Source organism: Mustelus asterias, chromosome 8, assembly GCF_964213995.1.
Source record: "Mustelus asterias chromosome 8, sMusAst1.hap1.1, whole genome shotgun sequence".
Lineage (NCBI taxonomy): Eukaryota > Metazoa > Chordata > Chondrichthyes > Carcharhiniformes > Triakidae > Mustelus > Mustelus asterias.
The window spans coordinates 40961520-40987665 of record NC_135808.1 but is presented as its reverse complement, the minus strand read 5'-3'; the positions used below and the strand labels follow the sequence as shown (position 1 = coordinate 40987665).

The 26146-nt window shown below is 45.2% G+C and overlaps 1 protein-coding gene across 1 annotated transcript in view; it reads left to right on the top strand.

Annotated features, from left to right (window-relative positions):
• Positions 1–1819: 1819 nt before the first annotated feature.
• Positions 1820–26146, top strand: part of LOC144497724 (uncharacterized) — a 383983-nt gene continuing 359656 nt past the window's right edge. The window contains exons 1-2 of the mRNA XM_078219164.1: positions 1820–2013; positions 5293–6225. Of these exons, the coding sequence (XP_078075290.1) occupies positions 5331–6225 (895 nt within the window). The 5' untranslated portion in view covers positions 1820–2013; positions 5293–5330. The remainder of the gene's footprint in view (positions 2014–5292; positions 6226–26146) is intronic.

The window sequence follows — 26146 nt, the reverse complement described above, 5'->3', positions numbered from 1 at the left end:
CAGAGAACTGTTGCTCAGGTAAGAATAAGTGCATCAACCAAAGCATTGGGTGATTAGTTGATTCCGGACATCTCTGGCTATAAGCTGCTGACTTTTGTCTCCTTCCTCCATTCCTTCCTCGCTCTCATCTAAGTCTTCTTCATCGGATGAAGAGAGGACTTCAGGTATTTCCTCCTCCAAGTGCAGCCCCCTTTGCATGGCAAGATTGTGCAGAATGCAGCAGACCACCACAATGCGGGAGACTCTTTGTGGGCTGTATTGCAAGGGGCCCCCTGACCTGTCCAGGCAGCGGAAGCGTTGCTTGAGGAGTCCGATGGTACGCCTGATTACCCTCCTAGTGGTCGCATGGCTCTTGTTATATCTCAACTCAGCTGGAGTCTTGGGACTGGGGAAGGGGGTCATAAGCCACGTGTGGAGGGGGTAGTCTTTGTCGCCTATCAGCCAGCCTTTGAAGTTCTGGCAGGAGTGGAACAGCGGGGGAATGGTTGACTGGTGCAGAATGAAGGCATCATGACAGCTGCCTGGAAATCGGGCACAGACCTGCATGATTCTGTGTTGGTGATCAGTGACCAACTGCACGTTGATGGAGTAATAGCCCTTCCTGTTAAAGGCTGCTGGCTGATTGTCAGGGGCCTTGATGGCGATGTGCGTGCAGTCTATGATCCCTTGCACACGAGGGAAGCCAGCTACCGTGGCAAAGCCCACTGCTCTGTCGTCCTGACTTCTGGCATCCATTGGGAAACATATGTAGTCATTTGCTCGGGCAAAGAGGGCATTGGTGACCTGTTTGATACACTTGTGCACTGCAGACTGGCTGATGTGGGAAATGTCACCAGTGGCACCCTGAAAGGAGCCCGAGGCAAAGAAATTAAGGGCGGTGGTGACTTTTACTGCCACCGGCAAAGCATGGCCACCGGGGCCAGCTGGCATTAAGTCTTGTTGGAGGAGGTTGCACAGGTCGCTGATCACCTGCTTGGAAAAGCGCAGCCTTCTCAGGCATTCCTCCTCAGGAAGCTCCAGGAAAGTGACTCGAGGCCGATAGACCCTGTTTGCTGGGTAAAGCCTCCTCCGCGTTGTCTCCTTCGTGTGCGATCGGCGCTGTGGCCCAACTGCCCGCCGCTGGGCAGCCAGCTTCCGCTGCAGCTGCTCGTGCTCCAGCTGTAGACGTCGCTGCTCCTCCTGGAGATGACGGCGCCGCTGCTGGTCCTCTTCTTCCTCCTCATGCAGCCAAATTAAGGTTCCCAAAACTGCCCCCATCTGAAGCCTTGAGCTGGAAGAATCAGTGCAACAGTGGGGAAGAAAGGGAGGATACCTGAGACAATTGGAAGAGACTCTGCACAGGCCTCCAGAGCAGAACCAGGCCAATCTCAGCACTGCCCAATCAGCAGTCTACTTGGAGTCAGCTGCCCCCAAACTGGGCTGTCCCTCTGCACCAATGGCGACCCGTCTTACTGAGGAATGGGTAGGGCCGGCGCGTTGACGTGTTAAAATCGCACCGTCGGACGCAAGAACCGCCCGACACAATCGCATCAAAATGGCTGCGTAGCTGGCGCCGGCTCTGATTTTAACTCTGGCCTCGGCTCGGAGAGCAACAACCGACGCTCCGTGAACGAAGAGAGGGCGACACCGCGGTGCCAGGCAGCCGGACCGGTGCTCGCCAGCTTCATACCGGACCGTTCCTGCCGCTCAGACCCGCCGGCGCCGAGATCGGGCCGGGAGTGCTTGGCCCAACCTCAACCCCGCCCCCTCGCCGCAAGTGACGCAAAGAGCAGCCTGTATCCGTGACGTCATAAAGACACGCCCCCAGCTCAAAAGGAAGCCAGAGGCCACGCCCGCCCCATGTCCTGGCCCCGCCCTCGCATGCCTTTGCTGAAGCCCCCGGTCCACAGCCGCCGTCCCGCCTGCTATCCCTCCTGAGACGCACCGCCATCTTGCTGCAGTCCAGCTGCGGCGGCTGTTGACTACCGGAAGCGGGGCCAAACAAGGATCACTGAGGCTCCCTTTGACCGTGGGGTGAGTCCGCGTTTCGTCTTAGCGGCTGCCCTTATAGGATTCACTCGGGCTCAGAAAGCCCGGATAGCGTCCTCTCAGGGAATAGCACCTCCATTCCCAGTGTAGGCGCTCCATCCGACTGGGTATCGGGGAGGCCGGGGGCACGCATGCGCGAAGTCCTGCTGTGTGGATAGGGCGGCTCCAGGAGCGCGGGTCAATGTGGGTAGAGTAGCCACCATCCAATATGCAGACTGACTGACATAGGAACAGGAATAGGCCTCTCGGCTAGTCTGCTCCCCCATTTAATAAGATCATGGCTGATCAGATTGTTACCTCAACCCCACATTCCTGCCTACCTCGATAACCTTTCAGCTGATAATCAAGTATTTATCTAGTTCTGCCTTTTCGGTGGCTCCGTAACACACTGCTGCCTCACAGTGCCAGGGACCTGGGTTCAATTCCAGCCTCAGGTGATGATCTGTGTGGAGTTTGCATGTTTTCCCTGTGTCTATGTGGGTTTCCTGTGGGTGCTCCGGTTCCCCCCACACTCGAATGCATGGCTTAGATTGATTGGGTGTGCTAAGTTGACCCTTAGTGTCAGGGGGATCAGCAGGATAAAGATGTGGGGTCCCTGGGTGGGATTGTTGTCAGTGTGGGCTCGATGGACCGAATAGTCTCCTTCTGCACTACAGGGATTCTGAATTCTCTCAAAATATTCAACAATTCTGCATCCACTTCCTTTTGAAGAAGAGAGTTCCAGAGACTCACCAGCCTTTGAGAGGAAAATAAATACTCCTGATCTCCGTCTTAAACGGATGACCCCCAGTTCTAGATTCTCCGAGGAAACATCCACCCTGCAATATGCTTCAGATCTGAAATACGCTTCACACCAATTTGCCTTTTGCTCTTTCAAGCTCTAGTGGTATTTGTCTAGTAAACCTTCTCTGAACTGCTTCTAATGCATTTACTTATTTCCTTAAGTAAGGAGGCCAATATGCCAGATATAGTCTCAATCAATGCCCTGTGCAACTGAACCTTCCAATTCCCCTCAAATTATCACTGTTAGCTTTCCTAATTACTTGCTGTACCTGTATTCTAACCTGTTGTAATTCATGCACCTCACTTCAGAGATCTGCAATCTTCCACTGTTGAGATGATTAGCTTATTTTTTTATTTACATTTTCATATTATGCTCCATTTGCCAGATCTTTTGCCCACTCAGTTAACCTAGTTGTGTCTCTTTGTCCTTTGTATTCTCTTCACAACTTATTTTCCAGCTTTCTTTGTGTCATCAGCAAATTTAGCAACCGTCCCTTCAGTCCATCCATCCAAGTCACTTATATAAATTGTAAAAATTGAGGTCCCAGTACTGGTCCCTGTAGCACACCATTTGTTGCACCTTGCCCACTAGAAAATACCTATTTGTGCATACTTTGTTTCCTGTTGGCTGTGCCATCATGTTAACTCCTATACCATGAACTTTTTATTTCTGCAGTAACCTTTAATGTGGCATCGTATCAAATGTCTTCTGGAAAGTACAGTACATCAAATGGTTCCCATTTATCCACAGCACATGTGACTTCTTCAAAGAACTCCAGTTATATTGGTTAAACATGATATTCTTTTCTCAAAACTATGTTGACTTTGCTTGATTGCCATTAATTTTCCAAATGCCTGACTGTAATGTCTCTAATGGCTTCTAACATTTTCCCTATGATTGATATTAGGCTAACTGACCTTTGGTTTCCCACTTTTCTGTTTTATTCTCTTTTAGAACAAAGGAGTTACATTTGCCATTTTCCAATCTATGCAACCTTCCATGAATTTTGGAAAATTAAAACCAATGCATCAACTATCTCACTAACCAACTATTTCAAGACTCTGGGGTTTGTCAGCTCGTAGTCCCTATAATTTGCTCAATCCAACTATCAAACTGGACCATACAGGGACAGTAATCTGTGCTGTACAGGGACAGGGATTCCCTGGACCTGTACAGGGACAGGAATTCCCAGGGCCTGTACGTCGAGAGGAATTCCCAGGATGTATGCTATACAGACAGTTATACTACAGCAACAGTATGTCACTGGATTCTGGGAGGAAACAGTTTTAATAGTGAAATATTTGTAACTCTGACTCTTATAACATTGGCAGCAGTGTCTAAAGAACAGTACAGATAAATACAAAATACTGCGGATGCTGGAATCTGAAACAGAAAAATGCTGGAAAATCTCAGCAGGTCTGACAACCTCTGTGGAGCGAGAGTGGAGCCAACATTTCAAGTTTAGATGACCCTTCATCAGCACTTGCTTTGTCCAATGAACAGTACAGCACAGCAATAGGCCATTCGGCCCTCTAAGCCTGTGCCGATCGTGGTGCCTGCCTAAACTAAAACCGTATGCACATTCGGAATCGGTGTCCTTCCATTCCCATCCAAACCATGTATTCGTCTAGATGCCCCTTAATTGCTGCTATTGTACCTGCTTCCACCGCATCTCTGGGCAGCGCGTTCTAGATATTCGCCACCCTCTGTGTAAAAGTTCTCCTCCCAATTTTTCCCCACGCACGTAAACCTATGTCCCCTAGTACTTGACTTTTATACCCTAGGAAAGAGCATCGGATTATCCACTCTGTTCATGCCACTCATAATCTTGTAAACCTCAATCAGGTTGACCCTCAACCTCTGTAGTTCTAGTGAGAACAAGCTGAGTTTCTCCAACCTCTCCTCATAGCTAATACCCTCCAGACCAGGCAACATCCTGGTAAACCTCTTCTGTACCCCTTCTAAAGTATCCACATCCTTCTGATAATGTGACGACCAGAATTGTATACAGTATTGCAAATGAGGCCTATCAAAGGTTCTGTACAGCTGCAGCAAGACCTGCCAATTTTTATACTCCGTTCCCTGACCAATGAAGGCAAACATGCCGTATGCCTTCTTGACTACCTTATACACCTACATTGCCACTTTGGGTGATTGGTGGACATCTACACCCAGATCTCTCTGCCTGTCAATACTCCTAAGGGTTCTACCATTTACTGTATAATTCCTACATGCATTGGACCTTCCAAAATGCATTACCTCATATTTGTCTGGATTAAACTCCATCTGCTATTTCTCCACCCAAGTCTCCAACCAGTCTATACCTTGCTGTATCCTCTAACAATCCTCTTCACTATCTGCAACTCCAGCAATTTTTGTGTTCTCTGAGAGCTTTGATCTTTATAGCCATGTTCCCTGATGGATCTTTTCTCATTCTCTTTCAGTTGACTGTTTTGTTCTGTTCTGTTGTTCTTTGCTAGACTGACTGAGCTCATGCACCTGAGAGCGAAGAATCGAGATGGAAGTTAAGAATGAAAGCAAAATGTTCAGTAATAACAGGGCTGAATCCCCAAAACCTGTCGGAGCCCATCAGCCAGCATCTGGGAATCGGGGAGGGGATGCCCTTCAGTGCAGAGTGTGTGGGAAGGGATTCCGCTGGCCCAGTCTGCTGGACACTCACCTGCGCGTTCACACTGGTGACAAGCCATTTGAGTGCATCGTGTGCGCAATGCGCTTTTTTACCTCCAGTGAGGTGACAAAACATCAGCGATTTCACACAGGTGAGAAGCCATTTGAATGTACTGTGTGCACAAAGCAATTTCACACATCCAGTAACTTGATCCAGCATCAGAAAATTCACACTGGAGAGAAGCCATTCGAATGTGCCATTTGCGCCAAGAAATTTTACCGCTCTTGCGATTTGAGCAAGCATCAACGAATTCACACAGGTGAGAAACCATTCGAGTGCGCCGTGTGCGAGAAGCGATTTCACACGTCCAGCAACTTAATCCAGCATCAGCACATTCACGCTGTGGAGAAACCATTCGAGTGCGCTGTGTGCACAAAACGATTCTACACATCCAGCCTCTTAACGCAGCACCAGAAGATTCACACTGGAGAGAAACCATTCGAATGCACAGTGTGCAGGAAGCGATTTTACCGATCGGGCTACTTGGTCGAGCACCGGCGCATTCACACAGGCGAGAAGAGGTTTGAATGCACCGTGTGCAGCAAGAGGTTTCACACCTCGAGCAACTTGAACAAACATTCAAAAATTCACACTGGAGAAAAGCCGTTTGAGTGTTCAGTGTGCGAGAAAAGATTTTACACATCCAGTAACTTGACGCAGCATCAGCAAATTCACACAGGCGAGAAAGCTTTTAAGTGCGCCGTGTGTAAAAAGAGATTTAAAAGCTTCAGATACCTGTTGCAGCATCAAACAAAGCATACTGAAGAGAAGATGCCAACTGCACTGTGTTGAACTGTGCCGATTGCTGTTTGTGCATTTTTTTGCCTCTGCAGTAAGTTGCACAGCGTTTCAGTACTTCACTCTGTTCCTGATGCTTCAGGAACTTTCCCAGTAATGGGAAATTATGAAGTAATTCTGGTTATAATCGCAGGGGCATCTTCCTGTAGCCCCTGAGGATCTAGGCTGTTCGGGCCCACGTTGAACGCATTGTTTGAGGGCGGCATGGTGGTTCAGTGGTTAGCACCGCTGCCTCACAGTGCCGGGGACCCGAGTTCAACTCCAACCTTGGGGTGACTGTGTGGAGTTTGCATGTTCTCCCTGTGACTGCGTGGGTTTCCACTGGCTTCTCCGGTTTCCTTCTACAGTCCAAAGATGTGCATGTTGGGTGGATTGGCCATTATAAATTGCGCCTTAGTGTCCAAACATGTAGATTATATGGATTGGTCATGTTGAATTGCCCCTTAGTGTCCTAAGATGTGTGGATGCATGGGGGTCATACTACTTGCCTTTCACCCAATCCCAGTACCCGGACATCAGTTTGGCACTGATGTCTGCCAAACATAGCATTCCCCTATCCACTCACATTTGTGTTTTGGCTGTCACATCACTCGCTCATCGTTCCCCTTTTCCTCTTTACCAACCCCATCATCCTGCGTCCTCCTTTTCTCTCCATCCCTGGGTGCTCTGCCCTAATAAAACCCCAATTCTTCAGTTGTTTTCATCTTTCCTGCTCTCCTGTCATTCCAGGCTTGTCTTCCACTGAAATGATCCCTACAGCCCTTCTCAATGTTGCCCTGCACACTGTATGCATGCTTGTAAATAAGGGCTAGCCATGATGCCAGTGTGATTAATCCCGTTGATGTCATGACCATAATTAAGAAGTGATTGAGGGCAGCAGGGTGACGCAGTGGTGAGCACTGCTGTCTCACAACGCCAGAGACCTGGATTCGATTCTGGCCTTGGGTGAACTGTCTATGTGAAGTTTGCATGTTCTCTGTCTGCGTGGGCTTCCTCTGGGTACTCCGATTTCCTCCCACAGTCCAAAGATGTGCAGGTTAGGTGGATTAGCCATGGTAAATGCATGGGGTTACGGGGATAGGGTGGAGGGGACTGGGCCTAGCTATGATGCACTTTTGGAGAGTTGTAGCAGACTCAGTGGGCCGAATGGCCTCCTGCACTGTCAGGATTTTCTGATTCTGTGGAGGGGTGATGTCCTTTCCCTCAAAGAAGTATCCCCACTTGACTATGCTTTGGCCAAAGCACTGAGGCAGTGGTTTTGCACTTGCTTATTAATCACTACTTGGTTTGTCTCTCTCTCTTCACTCCTATGATATCCTCTCCTGTGGGATCTTGATCCATCCTTCAATCCATCCGTCCTTTACAATAAATATGGATAGGTCAGGTGAGTGGGCCAGAATTTGGCAGATGGAATTTAACTTGGATAAGTGTGAGGTTATCCAATTTCGTCAGTGGAATAAAAATACAACTTATTATCTATATGGAGAGGAACTTCAAAATGCTTCGGTGCAGGAGGATCTGAGCATCCTCGTGCATAAATCAGAAAGTTAGCATGCAGGTACAGCAGGTAATGAGGAGAGCAAGTGGCATTTTGGTATTTATTGCTAATGGAATAGAGTTTAAAAGTAGTGAAGTGCTGTTGCTGTATCGGGTTTTGGTGAGACTGCATCTGGAGTACTGACACAGTTTTGGTTCCCTTACTTGAGAAGGACTGCATTAGAGGCAGTTCAGAGAACGTTTACTGGATTGATTCCAGAGACGAAGGGCTTGTCTTATGAAGAGTGATTGAGAGGCTTAGGCCTACACTCCAGAGTTTTAAAGAATGAGGGGAGATCTAATTGAGGAATATGCAATGCTAAAGAGGATTGACAGGATAGATATAGAGAGGATGTTTCCTCTTGGACATTCTAGAAGAAAAGGTCACAGTTTAAAGCTAGGCTGTGGCAAATTTAAAATCAAAATGAGGAGGAATTACTTCATTCAAAGAGCCGTCCGTAAATCTGTAGAATTTTCTCTCAGTGCAGTGGATGCTGGAACAAAGAACAAATTTAAGGAGGGAATAGGTTTTTAATTAGTCGCAGGATGAAGGTTATGGTGAGCAGACAGAAAATTGTCGATGAGGCTGAGATGAGATTAGCCCTGGTTGTATTAAATGGCGGTGCAGGCTCAAGGGGCTAAATGGCCTGCTCCTGCTGCTAGTTCTCATGTTCACGTCTCTCTTTTGAAATTCTTGTTCTGTTCCCTCTACCTGGGTATCGCAATAGGTAGATACTCTGGCTATGACTGGGTGTCCTCTCTGCACACTCGGATTCCTGTTATTGATCACAATGTCTACATAGTTAAATCACATCCTGCTGCACCATCGGGGATCCTTTTGTCCCCACTGTGTCAAAGGGAGCCAGATTTGAATGTCCCTGGCAGACCACCGGTTTAACAATTTGTCACCAAATTTAGCTGGGTCATGGGATGCAGAATTGAATCCTGTGTGTTGTTGCCAAAGTTGTTCACTGATCGTGGGTTATTTAAGATGGTATAAATAATACCTGTTGTCTCTTTATCACAAGCGTACCTCATAAACTATCTACCCTTGTTTCCTCCACCTTGGCCTCAGAGGAGTTTGTGGTCTTTTTTTGTTGCAACGGTTGAGACTATCTGTTCGGCTGCCTGTGCTGCTTTGTTCTGTTCCCCTCGCTCACCATGCACACTTCCTTTAAGTTACCCCAACCTTATCCTTTGCGTTTTTCTTAAGTTTTCATCCTATTTTCCTCTTGCTGATGAGAACTGTCTCTTGCTCTCTAGATGTGATTCCTACTAAACTGCTGACCACCAAACACATTCTTGGCTTCCACATTCTCTAACCTTCGAAAGGGCACTCCTCTTGTCCCTCTGTCCATCAAATCTGCTGTTAACATGGTTTTGCTCAAAGCCTTTGACTCCCCTCCATTGAAAATCCCTATCCCATACCTCTGTCCTCTCAAAAGTCTTTGAATGTGTTGTCGCTTTCCAAATGCATATCCATTTTTGTGGGAACTCCCTCCACTCCGGTTTCTGCCCCTGCTGAGTACCGAAACAGTTCTTATCACAAAATAGAAGAATCTATTTCTTCTCGTCCTTCTGTGTATCTCGCACAGATGGCCACAAAATACTCCACTGTCCCTCCTCCATCATCCAACAAAGTGGGACGAGACTTGCTGGGTTCCACCCTTATCTATCCAGTCATAGCCAGAGTATCACCTGCAATAGTTTCTCTTCCTGCTTCTGAAGCATTAACCTCTGGTGAGCCTCCCCCACCCCATCCACTCTCAATCTACCCTTGTCCCCATCATGTTCTCCATTTATATACTGCCCCTTGGCAACATTATCCAAAAGTACAGCATTAGTTTTCAAAAATAAACTGATAGCCAGCCCGACTTCTCGTTACCCCTGCACTCTCAAACTGTCTGACTGCGCGGCCAAAATCCAATACAGGCTGAGTGAAATTTGGCGGCATTTAATTTTCTCGGAAATTGAAGTCATTGTTGTCCAACCCAACCGTCCTCCCCACCCCCAAACCCACACAGTATCCTTGCTCCAAGCTCCATTTCCCCCAACTGCTGACTCCACTCCTCCACCTGGCAACTGTCTGAGATCTGACCCCGTCTGCTTGTGTTTTCTACCACGTGTTCACACCATCACCAAGACCATCCATTTCTACCTCTGTAACATCACCTGACTCTATCCCAACCTGAGCAGAATTGCAGTGGAAGCCCTCCTTCATGTCATTGTTACCTCTAGACTAGGCCTATTCCAAGTTCTCTTGGCCAGGCCATGGTGTCGGGGGTTGAATATTAGCACGGATAGAGGACTGACCAAATGATAAAAGGCAGAGAGTTGGGATAAGAGGGACATTTTCAGGATTGCAGCTTGTAACTAATGGAGTGCGACAATAATTTACAACATCTATTAATGACTTGGCCAAGGGAAATGAATGTACTGTTGCTAAGGATGTGATTGCACTAGAAAGGGTGCAGAGGAGGTCCACTAGGATGTTACCTGGGCTGGAGAATTTCAGCTATAAAGAGAGGCCAGTTAGGCTAGGGTTGTTCTCCTTTGAGCAGGTAAGGCTGAAGGGGGACCCCATGGAGGTGTACAAAATTGGGAGATTATAGATGGGAAGAAACATTTCCCCTTAATTGAGGGGGGTCAATAAACAGGGAATATAGATTTAAGTTGAGGAGCAGGAGATTTAGAGGGGATTTGAGCAAAAACCTTTTCAGCCAGAGGGTGGTGGGAATTTGGAACTCACTGCCTGAAAGGGTGGTACAGACAGGAACCCTCATAGCATTTAAGAAGCATTTAGATAAGCACTTGAAACGCCATAGCATACAAGACTATGGACCAATTGCTGGAAAATGGGATTAGAATAGATAGGTACTTGATGCTGGCGCAGACACGATGGGCCAAAGGACCTCTTTCTGTGCTGCAAAATCTGTATGACTCTGGATGAGAAGGTGAGGTTGACAGAGTCTCATAGAATCATAGAAACCTTACAGTGCAGAAGGAGGCCATTTGGCCCATCGCGTCTGCACCGACCACAATCCCACCCAGGCCCTACCCCCACATATTTTACCCGCTAATCCCTCTAACCTACGCATCTCAGGACTCTAAGGGGCAATTTTTAACCTGGCCAATCAACCTAACCCGCACATCTTTGGACTGTGGGAGGAAACCGGAGCACTCGGAGAAAACCCACGCAGACACGAGGAGAATGCGCAAACTCCACACAGACAGTGACCCGAGCCGGGAATCGAACCCGGGACCCTGGAGCTGTGAAGCAGCAGTGCTAACCACTGTGCTACCGTGCCGTCTCAAGAAAGATATAGACAGGTTAAGCATGTAGGGCAAAAACTTGGCAAATGGATTGTAATGCAGGACAATGTGAAGTTTTGAATTTTGGTAGATAGAATAGAGGAGTTGAATATTATTTAAATGGAGAAAGACTGCAGAAAGTTGCAGCACAGGAATTTGGGGGTCCTCGTACATAAATCATAAAAGCCAGCAGGCAGGTTCAGCAGGTAATAGGGAAGGCGAATGGAATTTTGGCCTTTATTTCCAAGAGAATGGAGTATAAAAATTGGGAAGTCTGGCTAAAACTGTACAAGGCAATAGACCACACCTGGAATACTGAACAGTTTTGGTTCTTTTATCTAAGGACAGATAACTGGCATTGGAAGCAGTCCAGGGAATGTTCACTAGGTTGATTCTGGGTTTGGAGAAATTTTCTGAGAGGTTGAATAGTTTGGGCCTGTACTCATTGGAGTTTAGCAGAATGCACAGTGAGCTTATTGAGACATACATATGATTCTTGGGGGGCTTGACAGGGTAGATGCTGAGAGGTTGTTTCCCCACTTGTGGGAGAGTCTAGGACCAGATGGCATAATCTCAGAATAAGGGGTTGCCCATTTAAAAAGAAATGAGGAGTGTCTTCTCTGAGGGTAGTGAATCTGTGGAATTCTTTACCACAGAGGGTTGCAGAGGTTGGGTCCTTGGGAATGTTCAAAGCTGAGAGAGACATTTTTAATCAGTAAGGGAATCGAGGGTTATGTGTAAATAGTGGGAAAGTGAGCTGAGGATTATATCAGAACAGTCATGATCTCATTGAATGGCAGAGCAGACTCGATGGGCTGAATGGCCTTTTTCTGCTCCTATTTCCTTTGTTGATGCCTGCCATGAACTTGAGGTCATTCCAAACTAGACAACCTGTATCCTACCTTGCAACAAGTTCAGGACTCTCTGACCTATAATGGCTCCCATCCTAGCTTTCGAAAACCTTCATGGCCTCACCCCTCACTGTCTCTGTAAGCTCCTCCAGCTCCACTACCCTCCGAGATCTCGGCATTTCTCTAATTCTGGCCTCTTGGGCAAACTTGACTCTGATCACTCTGCCATTGGTGGCTGTACCTTCAGCTGCCAAGGCTCCAGGCTCTGGAAGTACGTCCCTCACCCTCGCCATCTCACCGCCCCTCATTCCTGCTTTTAACATAGGAATATGGGAAGGCGGTGGTATCGTTACTGAACTAGTAATCTGGAGACCCAGAATTGCTCTGGTGACTCTGGTTCAAATTCCACAATGGAAGCTGGTGGAATTGAATTCAGTCAATATCTGAATTAAAAGTCTAATGATGACCATGAAACTATTATCAGAAAAACCCATCCGGTTCACTAGCATCCTTTAGGGAAGGACATCTGCCATCTTTACCTGGTCTGGCCTATATGTGACTCCAGAGCTACGCCAATGTAGTTGACTCTGAAAGCTGGTCAAGCAAGCTATTGAGTTCAAGGGCAATTAAAGATGGGCAACAAATGCTGGACCAAACAGCCATGCCCACATTCCATTAAAGAATACCAAAAAGTGGACCTAGGATCAGGATACAGCTATTCGGGTCTTTGTGCCTGGTCTGCAGTTGAATAAGATTTGGTTGTGGTCTGTGTCCAACTCGCCCATAACCCTCAACTCCCTTTCCTTTCAAAAATATGTCTTGAATAAATTGAATAATCCAGTCTCCAGTCTGCTGTCTGGGGAAGGGACTATACAAGTGACAAGAATAATTCCCCACGTCTGAACCTTAAAAGGGCAACCTCATTTTTAAACTGTGTGCCCACAAGAGGAAATAAATGCACCCTCCTTAAAACCTATCTCTGATTTAGCCTTTCGTCATCTGACTTTTCTTCATGTGGCTGGGTGTCAGATTCTTTTGGAACTTTTTGAAGCACATTGAGATGTTTTATGGTGTTAAAGGCATTTTATAGATGTGGTTTGGGGGGGTGGGAAGGGGGTTGGGGTGCAGGCTGGAATTTGCAGATGTGTTGTTGTGTCTTTCTGCAGTGCTGTACCATTCCCCCGCCACCACCTCCGTCCCACGAAGGGGAACCTTTGACTCTTTTTGATGATTTTTTTTCAGAGTTTTCAGTCTCCCGTTCCCTCTGGGAGACCATTCAGTATGCAGAACCTTCAGTACATCACGTGCCTCTTTAAGATTGTCTCTCTGAACTAACCTTTGTAATTCAGCCCTTTGAGTTGAGAGGGTCAGCTCTCTGTTGCTTCCATCCCAACCATTGGATTTGGCTCTCATGCTGTGGCAGTCTTGGAGCACACATCTATGTCATTGTGACATGTACCCTCCTGCTTTAGGTATTGCAGATCAGCATCCTGTTTGAGTTTCTAACTGATGTTCTGGATAGCTTAGACATGGTGAGGATTCAGTCCACTAGGTCTCAATGACCTCTTCTAAAGAAGGATGAAGATTTCGTTGGAGGGGGTGACTCCTTGTGAAAATCAGTTCTGTGTTTTGCAAAAACCAACCGAGTGCAACAATCCTTCAGTTGTCCTGCGTTATGTCTGTAGATCAATGTATCCATAGCATTATAGTCAGTCCTGCTTACTTCATACTATGCTCAATGTCATATTGAGTTAAAAACACAGTACTAACTTATTGTCTCAAGTGTGTTATTGAGTATTCTGTGGCTGTATTGATTTGTCCATCTATTTGATATGTATTAAATGTATTTATCTCTCTTTATTACAAGTGAATATCTATACTGATTTTGTTATGTAACCATGCATAAGCATCATGAGTATTTCTATATATGTGTCACCCCTGACCTGAATCCTTCACCCTGTGTCCTTTTTATATCTCCTTTCCCATTATTCCTCCCAGGCTTCTCACTCTTGCCATGGATCTTCTGATTTCTTCCCCACTGCTCTGCCCCAGTCAGATCCCTACCCCTGACACCCCTTGACTTTCCGACTCTCCTGCCTTTGTCCTGGGCTTGACTCCCTCTTGGGAATTTGGTAGAATCCTCTGCAGGATCTGTCAAGGTCCATACGCTGTCTGCTAATGAGCAGCATCCAAAACTTGGCTATCATCATACCTGTGCGCGTCTTACTCCAGAACAAGACTCCCTTGCCTTCCACGATCTGATTGTGGATGTTGGCATCAATTTCATGACCTGGTTAGGAACTAGGTTGAGCGATGATGAAGCCTTCCCGTCAGTCTCTGCTTTCCATCACCTGTAGCACCTAACTGTTGTTGCTTCAACATTTAACACACACACATACGCTAACTTAGGCAGGAAGATCCCTGCTCTAAGGGAAACACAGTACAGAGAGAGAGAGAAGGTCTGTTCTGTGCACCTATGAGGTGGCAATGGCGTAGTGCTGTTGTCACTGGACTAGTAATCCAGAGACCCAGGGAAATGCTCTGGGGACCTGGGTTCAAATCTCAATACAGCAGATGATGAAATTTGAATTCAATATAACTTTGAATTTAAAAGTCTAATGATCACAATTAAACCATTGTCAATTGTTGTAAAAACCCACCTGGTTTTTTGATGGTAGTTTAGATTAAAGGGAGTTTTGATAGTTTACATTTGGGTGGCGAATGAAACACGTGCCTGGAAATATTGCATTTTGTTCATACTATCATGTGTTTGGATTATTAGGAACATAGAGACAGGAGTGGGCCATTCAGCCCATCAAGCCTATCTCCCTATTTAATATGATCATGGCTGATCATCCACTTTAATGCCTTTTTCACCCACAATATCCCCATATCTCTTTATTTATTCATATTTAGAAATCCATAGATATTTACTTTAAACAAATTCAATGAATGAGTTTCCACAGCCCTCTAGGGTAGAAAATTCCAAGGATTCACAGTCCTATGTGTAAAGACATTTCTCCTCGCCTCTGTCCTAAGTGGCTTCCCCCTTTATGTAGAAATTGTCTCCCCTGGTTCCAGACTCCCCAATCAAGGGAAACATCTTGCCTGCATCTACCCTGTCTATTCCTTTAAGTGTTTTGTAGGTTTTAATTAGATTACCTCTCATTCTTCAAAACTCGAGAGAATACAGGCCCAGTTTACCCAATCTCTTCATCAAACAGTCCTGCCATCCCCAGAAAGTCTGGTACACCTTTGTTGCACTCACTCTATGGCAATAATGTTCTTTATGAGGTCAGGGCAACTAAAAACTGACAAAGCCTTGAGAAGTATAGAGTAAGTTAGAAGGAACTTAAACGTGGAATTAGGAGAGCTAAAAGGAGCTATCAAATATTTTTAGCAAACGGTAAAAGAAAATTCCAAGGATTTTAATGCATGTACCAGGAACAAGAGAAAAGAGTAGGCCCACTCAAGGACAATGGAGGGAAGTTATGCGTGGAGCCACAGGAAGTGGATGAGATCCTTAATGAGTACTTTGTATTAGTATTCACCAAGGAAAAGGACATGACAGGTGTTGAGGTCAGCGATAGATGTGTAAACACTCTAGAGAATGTCAATATATTGAAGGAGGAATTGTTGGGACCTTAATGTACATTAAGGTAGACAAGTCCCTGGGGCTGCATGGGATCTATTCCAGGTTACTGCAGGAGGCAAGGGAAGAAATAGATGGGGCCTTAACGGAAATTTTCATATCCTCTTTGACCACAGGTGAGGTTCCAGAGGACTGGAGAATAGCCAATGTTGTTCCCTTGTTTAAGAAAGGAAGCAGGGATAATCCAGGAAATTATACACCAGTGAGGCTGACTTCAGTGGAGGGGAAGCTTTTGGAGAAGATACTGAGGGACAGGATATATGCACATTTGGAAGAAAATGGAGAAGTTCATGACAGGCAGCATGGTTTTTTTATGGGGAGGTCATGTCTCACTGTTAGTGGGGTTTTCTGACGAAGATGTCAATTAAACTCAGGAAACCAATGTCAAAGTATAAAGGTAAAACTTTATTAAAAACCAGTGATCATTGGGAGAAATTATATCGATGGTCTCAGATACAGAATACCGGACCACTCGAATAAGCTTTTATGTTATCAGTAAAAAAACAGAAGTTATATATTTTCTTAATCTGATTCTCCACCTTAAGTTAGTTTAAAAATAATTTCATTTAATGTCCATATGTCAATATAAATCTGTCAGCTACTTCAGCCAATCGCTTAGTACTTTTCAGCATAATGGTTTCTCATTTGTCCATTACAAACTGGGTGTTACTCCCATCTTGGCTAAAGCTACTTCCTTGTTGCCTGGATATGGCAGATGCTACCTACCGTAAGGGTCAAAGTTGAGTTTCCCACCAGCTCACGGCCACGCTGGATAGACATGTGTGCCTGCATCCAGGGTAACGCCTACTCTATGTCTGGGCTGTGCATCAACCTATTCATATTGTTGCAAAGTATGTTCCCTCATAAGGATCTCCCAAACTCATGTTTGCTAACTAATGAGTTACCAGGCCTTTGGCTCTAAATTATTCAATTTTCCCATTATGCCTTTCGGTACCTTGCATTGGCTAAAAGTTTAATGATGTGGAGATGCCGGTGTTGGACTGGGGTAAGCACAGTAAGAAGTCTCATGGAATGCGAGTCTTTACAGGTACTGACAATGTCGATATTAAAGACTCGCATTCCAACCATTATCTTGTAAATTGAGTTTGTGTCTTTATATGCCCTGTTTGTGAACACAAGTCCTCACTCACCTGATGAAGGAGCTTGAGACTCCGAAAGCTAGTGCTGCCAAATAAACCTGTTGGACTTTAACCTGCTGTTGTGAGACTTCTTACTAAAAGTTTAATCACAGTAAAGTACTTTGAACTGCATTTAAAATATAAACTTGTATGACTTAAAATCCTAGTTACTTGTTTTAATTGTCTTATTGCATTCACATGTGGGTAAGTTATCATTCCCCTTCCGTCAGTCTCTGTATTCTGTCTAAACTAAGAGAAATCTAAAATAATCGCTTTCATATCCCCCCTTCTGGTCGATTTGGCTTGACCAATATTAGGCCATCTATAAATGCATGTAAAGAGCTATTCTTAACTCGATAACTGATTTGACCCCACTATGATTGTGGTGGATAATGCTGTAGCAGCTGTGGACTTGATTAACTGCACACAACTGCTTTGAATCAAGAATCCCTTTTCAATCAGAAAATCATAAGGGAAAAGGTAATATCATCTTGTGCTGTGATTTAAATGGATAATCGACTGCCAGTACAAATTCTCATTCTGGAGGAACACTTGGGATTGTTGTTCATTCTTCCCCCTGTTGAAGTGATGCAACTACTGCTGCACCTCCCATGTACTTGGTTGCTAAGGAACAGCAACACTTGATTGCTTGCACAATCAAAAACAAAGTCAAAATGACCATCACAAAAATTGCTGTTCCTTGCACTATATTCGTTCCCAGTGAACCCATCCATCCAATTCCACACCGAAAAAGACAATCTTCTTGACCTCCTTCCAAATGTGTGTAACCAATTTAGTTATGTTCTATGAAGTGTCCGGTATGTATGTGCAACACTTTGATCCAAATAAAGCACATGTTCCACCTCTAGCGGCCAAGATGAAGTCTAACGCCATCTGATTCTGGAACACAACAGTGCACTTGCTACCATCTCATCGTTGATCTCTGTAAGGGCTGTAGCAGTATGTTGAAGGGAGATTTAAAGAATAGGTTTAGAGGGAATAATATTGGTTTAGGTGCCTGTATAATAATTTATATTCGTAGGTGCCTGTATAGCAAGTTATATCGGTAGGGATAAATAGTACATAATAAATATGTATGAATTTATTGTAATACGATCACAGAAGGCATGCATGTAAGCTCCACCATGTTCAACAGAAGTACATAATATTCAAAGACACAAAATGGATACTAGCGGGGTTAGCCACATTCCTGAACACAATTAGCTGGGATAATCATAAGCTTGTGTACAACGGCAGGGACAGCTACCACAGAGAGGAATGTTCACAGAGATACTAGCAGCTGGTGCCAGCATAATGGCCCAAGGTCATTGGATGCAAAACAGGACAAGGAGCATTGTAAGATATGTATTGTGCGCCTTGGCCAACTTCGTTCTGAATGATGCATGATGGGAAACACAGTGATAGACAGGCCGAATTTTTTTGGATACAATGTTACCCGTTTTTGGCTCAAGGACTCAAGGTGAGAGAAAAGAAGATAACATTAATAAGGTACCATGAATCGTGTCCATGAGATCATGAGCTGCTCATGCACAAGCCCACCTTACATAATGCCCTTTTCATTGGATATGTGACTAAAGTATGTAATCTGTAGTTGATATTATTGGACAAGGTCCAGCCGTGATGGGTTGTGTGGATGTCTGAAAAATGTATAAGAATGGATGTTTTCCCTTTTCTCGTCGGAGAGAGGCACTGGGCTTTACTAGAAGCCATCTCCCCGCCGGCGAAATAAACCATTTGATGCGAGGACCAACCCTGAGCGTTGAGTGATTTCTTTGAGATTCTCTCCGGCTAACACAGTATCATTGGCAACTTGTTCTAAAATCAAGATCAGGGCTTCAACCTCGATTGTTAGTCTCATATATGCAAATGGGGGCATCTTTATACCAAAGACATTGTCTGGACCCACAAGAATCATTTTCTCCATTGGAAGCTGGTTGGAATGATAAATGTAAGGGACTAGATATCCAAGTTAACATGACTTTTTCCATCCGAAAGGCAACCATGGGTATGGGTATACCTTGTTTCCACAAATCCAATAAGTACCATTAAGGGTTGGATAAGTGTGTATCCCCTGAAACAATATGGAATGTTGCAAGATCGATCATTACAAATTTGACTGGCTACATGTACTTAGTGTTGACACTCACTTGCGCCCAACTGTTCTCCAGGGCCTCCTTATAGAATCATATAATCTACAGTGCAGAAAGAGGCCGTTTGGCCAATTGAGCCTGCACCAACAACAATCCCACCCAGGCCCTGTCCTATCACCATAACCCCACATAGCTACTCTCCTAATTCCCCCTGACATGAAGGAGCAATTTGTCATGGCTAATCAACTTAACCTGCACATCTTTGGACTGCGGGAGGAAAGCAGAGCACCTCCCTCGGAAACCCTACTGTTGTTGCCTTATGATCGCTAAAGGACTGAGTAAGCTTATCCCATACAATCAAATATGCCCATGATGAAGGCATTTGGTGTATTCCTCCCTCAGCGTGTATAGGAATGTGTGAACCTACCCAAAATTTGGACATATTAACAGTTGTAGTGTAGGTGTATGCCAATGTACACATAAGTATTAGTATGCAGTTGTCAATGGACTATCTGTATTAAATATAATAAACTCAACAACAAAAGAGCAGAATCATTTACAGTCATTTTGATAGTTCTTAATTGATGATTTCAATATCTCCTCTTGCATCTCCCTGTCACTTGTCAATATCAAGAAGATAAAAGTTCAGACACACAATTTCCACGCCAATTCTTGATTCATAGCCTTGAAGCTTGACAATCAGGTCTTGGGATTTGATTGTAAGCTGTCTTTCTTCTATCAGCTGACCTGAAGCTTCTGGATATCTTTGAGCTCAAGAATCTGTGAATAAGAACATGGTGTCTTTCAGTCTTAAAGATAGCATCTTCTTAAGTTAACATTGTAAATTATTTACATTTCTTATCTATTAATTCCCTTATACTATAATCTTATCTAATCTGATATCTATTTACAAATCTGAATTGTCCTATATCATCAGTGATGTGACTATTTGTTTACTTACTGGGACAATCTCATCCCTATCGTGCTATTCGTTTGGGTATGGCTTTAACTGAGTCCAATGTCTCCATTATGGGCCATACTTCTCATCAACTGAGGCACATGTCTGTCCAGTGACTATATAGTAAAAGGGCCTTCCCACCTGATTCCTAACCCTTTCTGTCAGTCATGAGTTTCACCATAACCTTGTCTCCTGGCGTAGTAATTTTCTCTGATATCCCTGATGATTTCTACATGCTTATAGAATCACAGAATCACCATCATAGAATCATAGAATCCTACAGTGCAGAAGGAGGCCATTCGGCCCATTAAGACTGCACCGATCACAATCCCACCCAGGCCCCATTCCCATAACCCCCATACATTTACTCTAGCTAGTCCTCCTGACACTAAGGGGCAATTTAGCATGGCCAATCCACATATCCTTGGACTGTGGGAGGAAACTGGAGCACCCTGAGGAAACCCATGCAGACATGGGGAGAATGTGCAAACTTCACACAGACAACGACCCAAGCTGGGAATGAAACCCGGGTTCCTGGTGCTGTGAGGCAGCAGTGCTAACCCTACTATGCCACTGTGCCATATACTTTATCTCCTGGCTAAAGATTTGCTTCCCATTTTGAACATCTACCATCTGAGACCCATTTTAATCTTCCAGTTACTAAAAGCTGGACAATTGTGTGAGGGCTGTGGAGGATTATCTTTCCCATCAAGGCGAGTGGTTCTGATACATTTATTGCCCATGATGAACATGCTAAGGCTCTGACACATCAATGCATACCCCTGGCTACTGAACCTAACTGTTCTGAGTAATATCCCACTGGTCTTAACTTGTCCCCATGCCATTGTATCACTACTGCAGCTTGCATTCCATCATTTTCTTGACAGAAAATGTGAAATGGTTTGGTGATGCCTGGCAACCCCAATGTTGGTGCCTTTACCCTGGCCTGTTTTAAATCAGAGAAAGCCTGTTCTTTTTCCTGTCCCCATTCTATCCTGTCACTGCTGGCTCTTCCTCCCTTAATTAAATCTTGTGGTGGTTTAGCAATAACAGCATAATCCTCTACAAAATTCCTGCAGTAATTGAAAAGCCCCAATACTTGTCTCACTCCCTTGACGGTACGTGATCTCTATGCACAAAGCATGGCTTTCTTTCTGTCTTCTGGAATGTCTTTCTTACCTTGTGATATGACATGTACAAATATGTCACCTGCTTCTGTCCCAATTGAGCTTTGCTGGGAATTACCTTCAGGCCTGCTTCTTGAATTGTTTGGATCACTCTGTGAACAGCTAAACAATGTGTCAATGTGTTGTATCTGCGTATTGCAAAATGGTGGTACCTGCAAATCCAAGGGTTCCACTATCTGGGCCATATTAATTGTGGAAGATGGCTGGACTGTTATGGAATCCTTGTGGCAAGTGAGTCCAAATCCACTGCTAATTTCCAATTGTAAATGCAAACTTGTACCAATGTTCTTTAGCTACAGGGATTGATCAAAAACGATTAGCGACATCCACCACTGTGAATATTGTTCGTTCAATTCCAACGCTAGCTGGATTTGCCACTGGAGGGTGCTCTCGAGTCGCGTATCGATTTAGTTCGGTAAATCGATGGTTAATCAACAGCTTCCGTCGGGTTTTTTTACTCCAGACTGGTGAATTGGTCCTAAAGGATGTTTTGGTTACTACCTGCTGCTTTTCTAACTCTGCAACGATGTTTTTAACTGCTTCCATCGCCTCTGGATTGAGAGGATATCGTCTGTATGGAGAGTGAACAATCCCTGGAATTGTTATTGGACCCCATTTGGACTCCAGTCCAACGCCGGCAACTCCATATCATGGTTATCGGAGGGACATCTAAATACCTACAGTCCTGCTTGTGTTATGCTCAAACTTGAAGATACTCTGGAGCTGTTTCTCCATATTGTTCCTTCTTCCCAATTTGGTTGCAAAGCTGATATTCTGGAGATGTTGCATTCCTTTCTCTGACCCCATCGATTTTGTTTGTAAGAGCTTTGCCAATTGATTTTACCTGCTCTGGTGTCAATTATAGCTCCCAGTTCTTCTAACAAATCTAACCCCAGAAAAATTTTTCTTCTGTGGAGTATATCCATATTTGGGCCCGTTCCTCCCTGCCTTATATCTCCAATGTAGTGGGTTCGCTCAAAAATGGAGTTGTAAGCCCTCCTGTTACCTCCCCGCCCCCCCCCCCCCCCCCCCCCACCCCACCGCGCACATCTATGGTCTATTTGGTTGTAGGTAGTTTCAAATCAGTGATAGATATGGATGCGCGTGTGTCTATTAACAGGCTACAGCGCTGGCCTCCAACACTGCTTCTACATATATTCAGGGACCCTCACCTGTAGTCCCAAAAGCTGCTTATTGTAACTTCTGACCCAGCAATTTCTGCAAATCTACTGTTGTATGGATTAAAGTCTGTGGTGCCTGCTGTACTGCGACAGGACTCTGTCTTCGGGGCTGACTCATTCCGCTGGGACCTTGTCCTTCTCTTCCTCTCCCTAGTGACCAACAATGGTTCATGTCATGACCCATTTTATGACAATTACTGCATTATTTCACAGTAACCTGATTATTTCTGTTACGGCGGTGTCTAGCGACGTGCCCCTTTTTTCCTACACACGAAGTATGGTTTAGCTCTGGCGATGACTGTTCTGACTGCATTGGAGTCATTTTAAGATTTTTCTTTTGACTTGCCTCTGCTCTCATGGCTCAATCCATAACATCACGGAAAGCGCTTCCTACCGAATCTCCATGTCCATAATTTTGGTCAGACGTTGACTAAATCCCTCTCTTAACATCCCCAATAACATATTATAATCTGTGCCAGGTTCCATAACCACCATCCCCCCCACGCCCCCCCCCGCCATCCTGCCACCCCCCCCCCCCCCCCCGCCCCCCATCCCGCCGTCTATAGAAGATCTGAATTTCCTCTCGTCGTACTCCTCAACACTCAGGTTTACTTCCTATTTAACTAAAGTTACTTTAGTCCAATTTGCCTGTCCTCTACTCAAAACTCGGCTGATCCAGGGTGAATTCATCCATATTCTCCCCAAAGGCTGAATTTTGGTGATTTCTGCTTCAGGGTCCCAGTTTATCTGAGAACATTTATTTTTCAATCTAAGGGCTATCCATGAGCTAACTGCAGCTACTGCATGCCTTCTCCTCCCTGTTTGTTTTAGTGCAGTATGTACTGGTGCCAATTTAGCGGACAATTCCAATTTCTCATTACCTTCCTCTGTTACTTGCTTTGGGATTCCTTCCCAAGCCTAATCGTCCTCACTTGAATCGATTGGGAGTGATAGATACAAACTTGATGTTATAAACCTCCCCTCGGGCATACTTTAGGTTCCTCTTGAACATTTTTTGCTGCAACTAGCTGTTTATCCTCTATTTCTTTTAATTTATCTTAGAATTATAGAAAACCTACAGTGCAGAAAGAGGCCATTTGGCCCATCGAGTTTGAACCGACCACAATCCCACCCAGGCCATACTCCCATATCCCTACATATTTTACCCGCTAATCCCTCTAATCTACGCATCTCAGTCCACTAAGGGGCAATTTTAGCATGGCCAATCAACCTAACCCGCACATCTTTGGACTGTGGGAGGGACTGATGAAAGTAAGGAGGCGTGGGATAGAGGAAAAGTTGGCCGACTGGATAGGTAACTGGCTATCTGATAGAAGACAGAGGGTAGTGGTGAAGAATCTTAGAATCTTAGAAACCATACAGCACAGAAAGAGTCCATTCGGCCCATCGAGTCTGCACCTACCACAATCCCACCCAGGCCCTACCCCATATCCCTACATATATTTTACCCACTAATCCCTCTAACCTACGCATCCCAGGACACAAAGGGCAATTTTAGCATGGCCAATCAACCTAACCTGCACATCTTTGGACTGTGGGAGGAAACCAGAGCACCCGGAGGAAACCCACGCAAACACGAGGAGAATGTGCAAACTCCACACAGACAGTGGCCCAAGCCGAGAATCGAACCCAGGTCCCTGGAGCTGTGAAGCAGCAGTGCTATCCACTGTGCTACCGTGCCGCCCATAGGTGGATGGAAAATTTTCGGACCGGAGGCGGGTTGCTAGTGGAGTGCCACAGGGATCAGTGCTTGGTCCTCTGCTCTTTGTGATTTTTATTAATGACTTAGAGGAGGGGGCTGAAGGGTGGATCAGTAAATTTGCTGATGACACCAAGATTGGTGGAGTCGTGGATGAGGCGGAGGGCTGTTGTAGACTGCAAAGAGACATAGATAGGATGCAAAGCTGGGCTGAAAAATGGCAGATGGAGTTTAACCCTGATAAATGTGAGGTGATTCATTTTGGTAGGACAAATTTAAATGTGGATTACAGGGTCAAAGGTAGGGTTCTGAAGACTGTGGAGGAACAGAGAGATATTGGGGTCCGTATCCACAGATCTCTGAAGGTTTCCACTCAAGTGGATAGAGCTGTGAAGAAGGCCTATAGTGTGTTAGCTTTTATTAACAGGGGGTTGGAGTTTAAGAGCCGTGGGGTTATGCTGCAACTGTACAGGACCTTGGTGAGATCACATTTGGAATATTGTGTGCAGTTCTGGTCACCTCACTGTAAGTAGGGTGTGGAAGTGCTGGAAGGAGTGCAAAGGAGATTTACCAGGATGCTGCATGGTTTGGAGGGTAGGTCTTATGAGGAAAGGTTGAGGGAGCTAGGGCTGTTCTCTCTGGAGCGGAGGAGGTTGAGGGGAGACTTAATAGAGGTTTATAAAATGATGAAGGGGATAGATGGCGTGAACGTTCAAAGACTATTTCCTCGGGTTGATGGAGCTATTACAAGGGGGCATAACTATCGGGTTCATGGTAGGAGATATAGGAAGGATGTCCAAGGTAGGTTCTTTACTCAGAGAGTGGTTGGGGTGTGGAATGGACTGCCTGCAGTGATAGTGGAGTCAGACACTTTAGGAACATTTAAACGGTTATTGGACAGGCACATGGAGCACACCAGGATGATAGGGAGTGGGATAGCTTGATCCTGGTTTCAGATAAAGCTCGGCACAACATCGTGGGCCGAAGGGCCTGTTCTGTGCTGTACTGTTCTATGTTCTATGAAACCAGAGCACCCGGAGGAAACCCACGCAGACACGAGGAGAATGTGCAAACTCCACACAGACAGTGACCCAAGCCGGGAATCGAGTCCCTGGAGCTGTGAAGCACCAGTGCTAACCACTGTGCTAACCACTGTGCTACCGTGCCGTCCATTCTGCTTCTTTCTGAACGCATTGTGGGTGCCAGAACTACAGCGGCCATTTCATTTTTATTTTTGGACTGTCCCGCCTACCATAATCTTTGTTCCATTTCTGAAGCATCTGGGTTGCGTCCTTTTTCTACCATCTGTCTAAGTAATTTGCCACTTTTTGTGACTATCGCTTGAATAAGAGAACCGCCGAGCCCCCACCTTAAGGTATTTGCCTCTGCTGCCATACTTATTTGTCCCCACCAGATGGCACTATAGTCTATACAATTTCTCCCTTGGCCAATTTATTTACTCTGTCCGATTGCAATTAAATATTTAGCTCCCAATTTTGAATATCAACCCAGTTTCAATGGATTTAAAAAAAAGATTTCCCCAGGAATTAAATTAGAATTTCCAGCCCCTGATGAAAATCGCTACCAGCTAAATATTAACAAAGATTAACCCCTTAACACCCTCGCTAAGATTTCCCAGTGATACTTCCAGCTCCTCAAAACTTAAAGACTAAAAGTTTTATCGCGGACGCTCAGGCTGAACTTCTCATCCCTCCGGTTTTCTAGTCTTACTCCCACGGCGCGCGGTTTCTAAAACGCTCTGCTGCTCAGACAGTATCAGGAGTCCGTCCCCGATCTTCTGGATTAGCGCGCCAATACTCACAATTTTAATTTTTACAACCGACTGCGCGGCTCCTAAGTAGGTAGCCTCGCTAAACAGGCAGATGTCGGTCGAAATTACGTGATCGCGTCTCTGCATTAAGTGCATTAAGTTCTTAATATGATTCTCTGCCTTAATTAGTTTAAAAATAATTTCATTTGATGTCCATTCATCAATATAACTCTTTGTCAGATACTTCAGCCATTCGCTTAGTACTTTCCAGCATAATGGTTTATCATTTGTCCATTACAAATCTTCCTTGTTGCCTGGATATGGCAGATGCTACCGTCAGGGTCAAAGTGGAGGTTTCCACAGGCTCACTGCCAAGCTGAGTAGACATGTGTTCTTGCATCCCGGGTCATGCCTACTCTATGTCTGGGC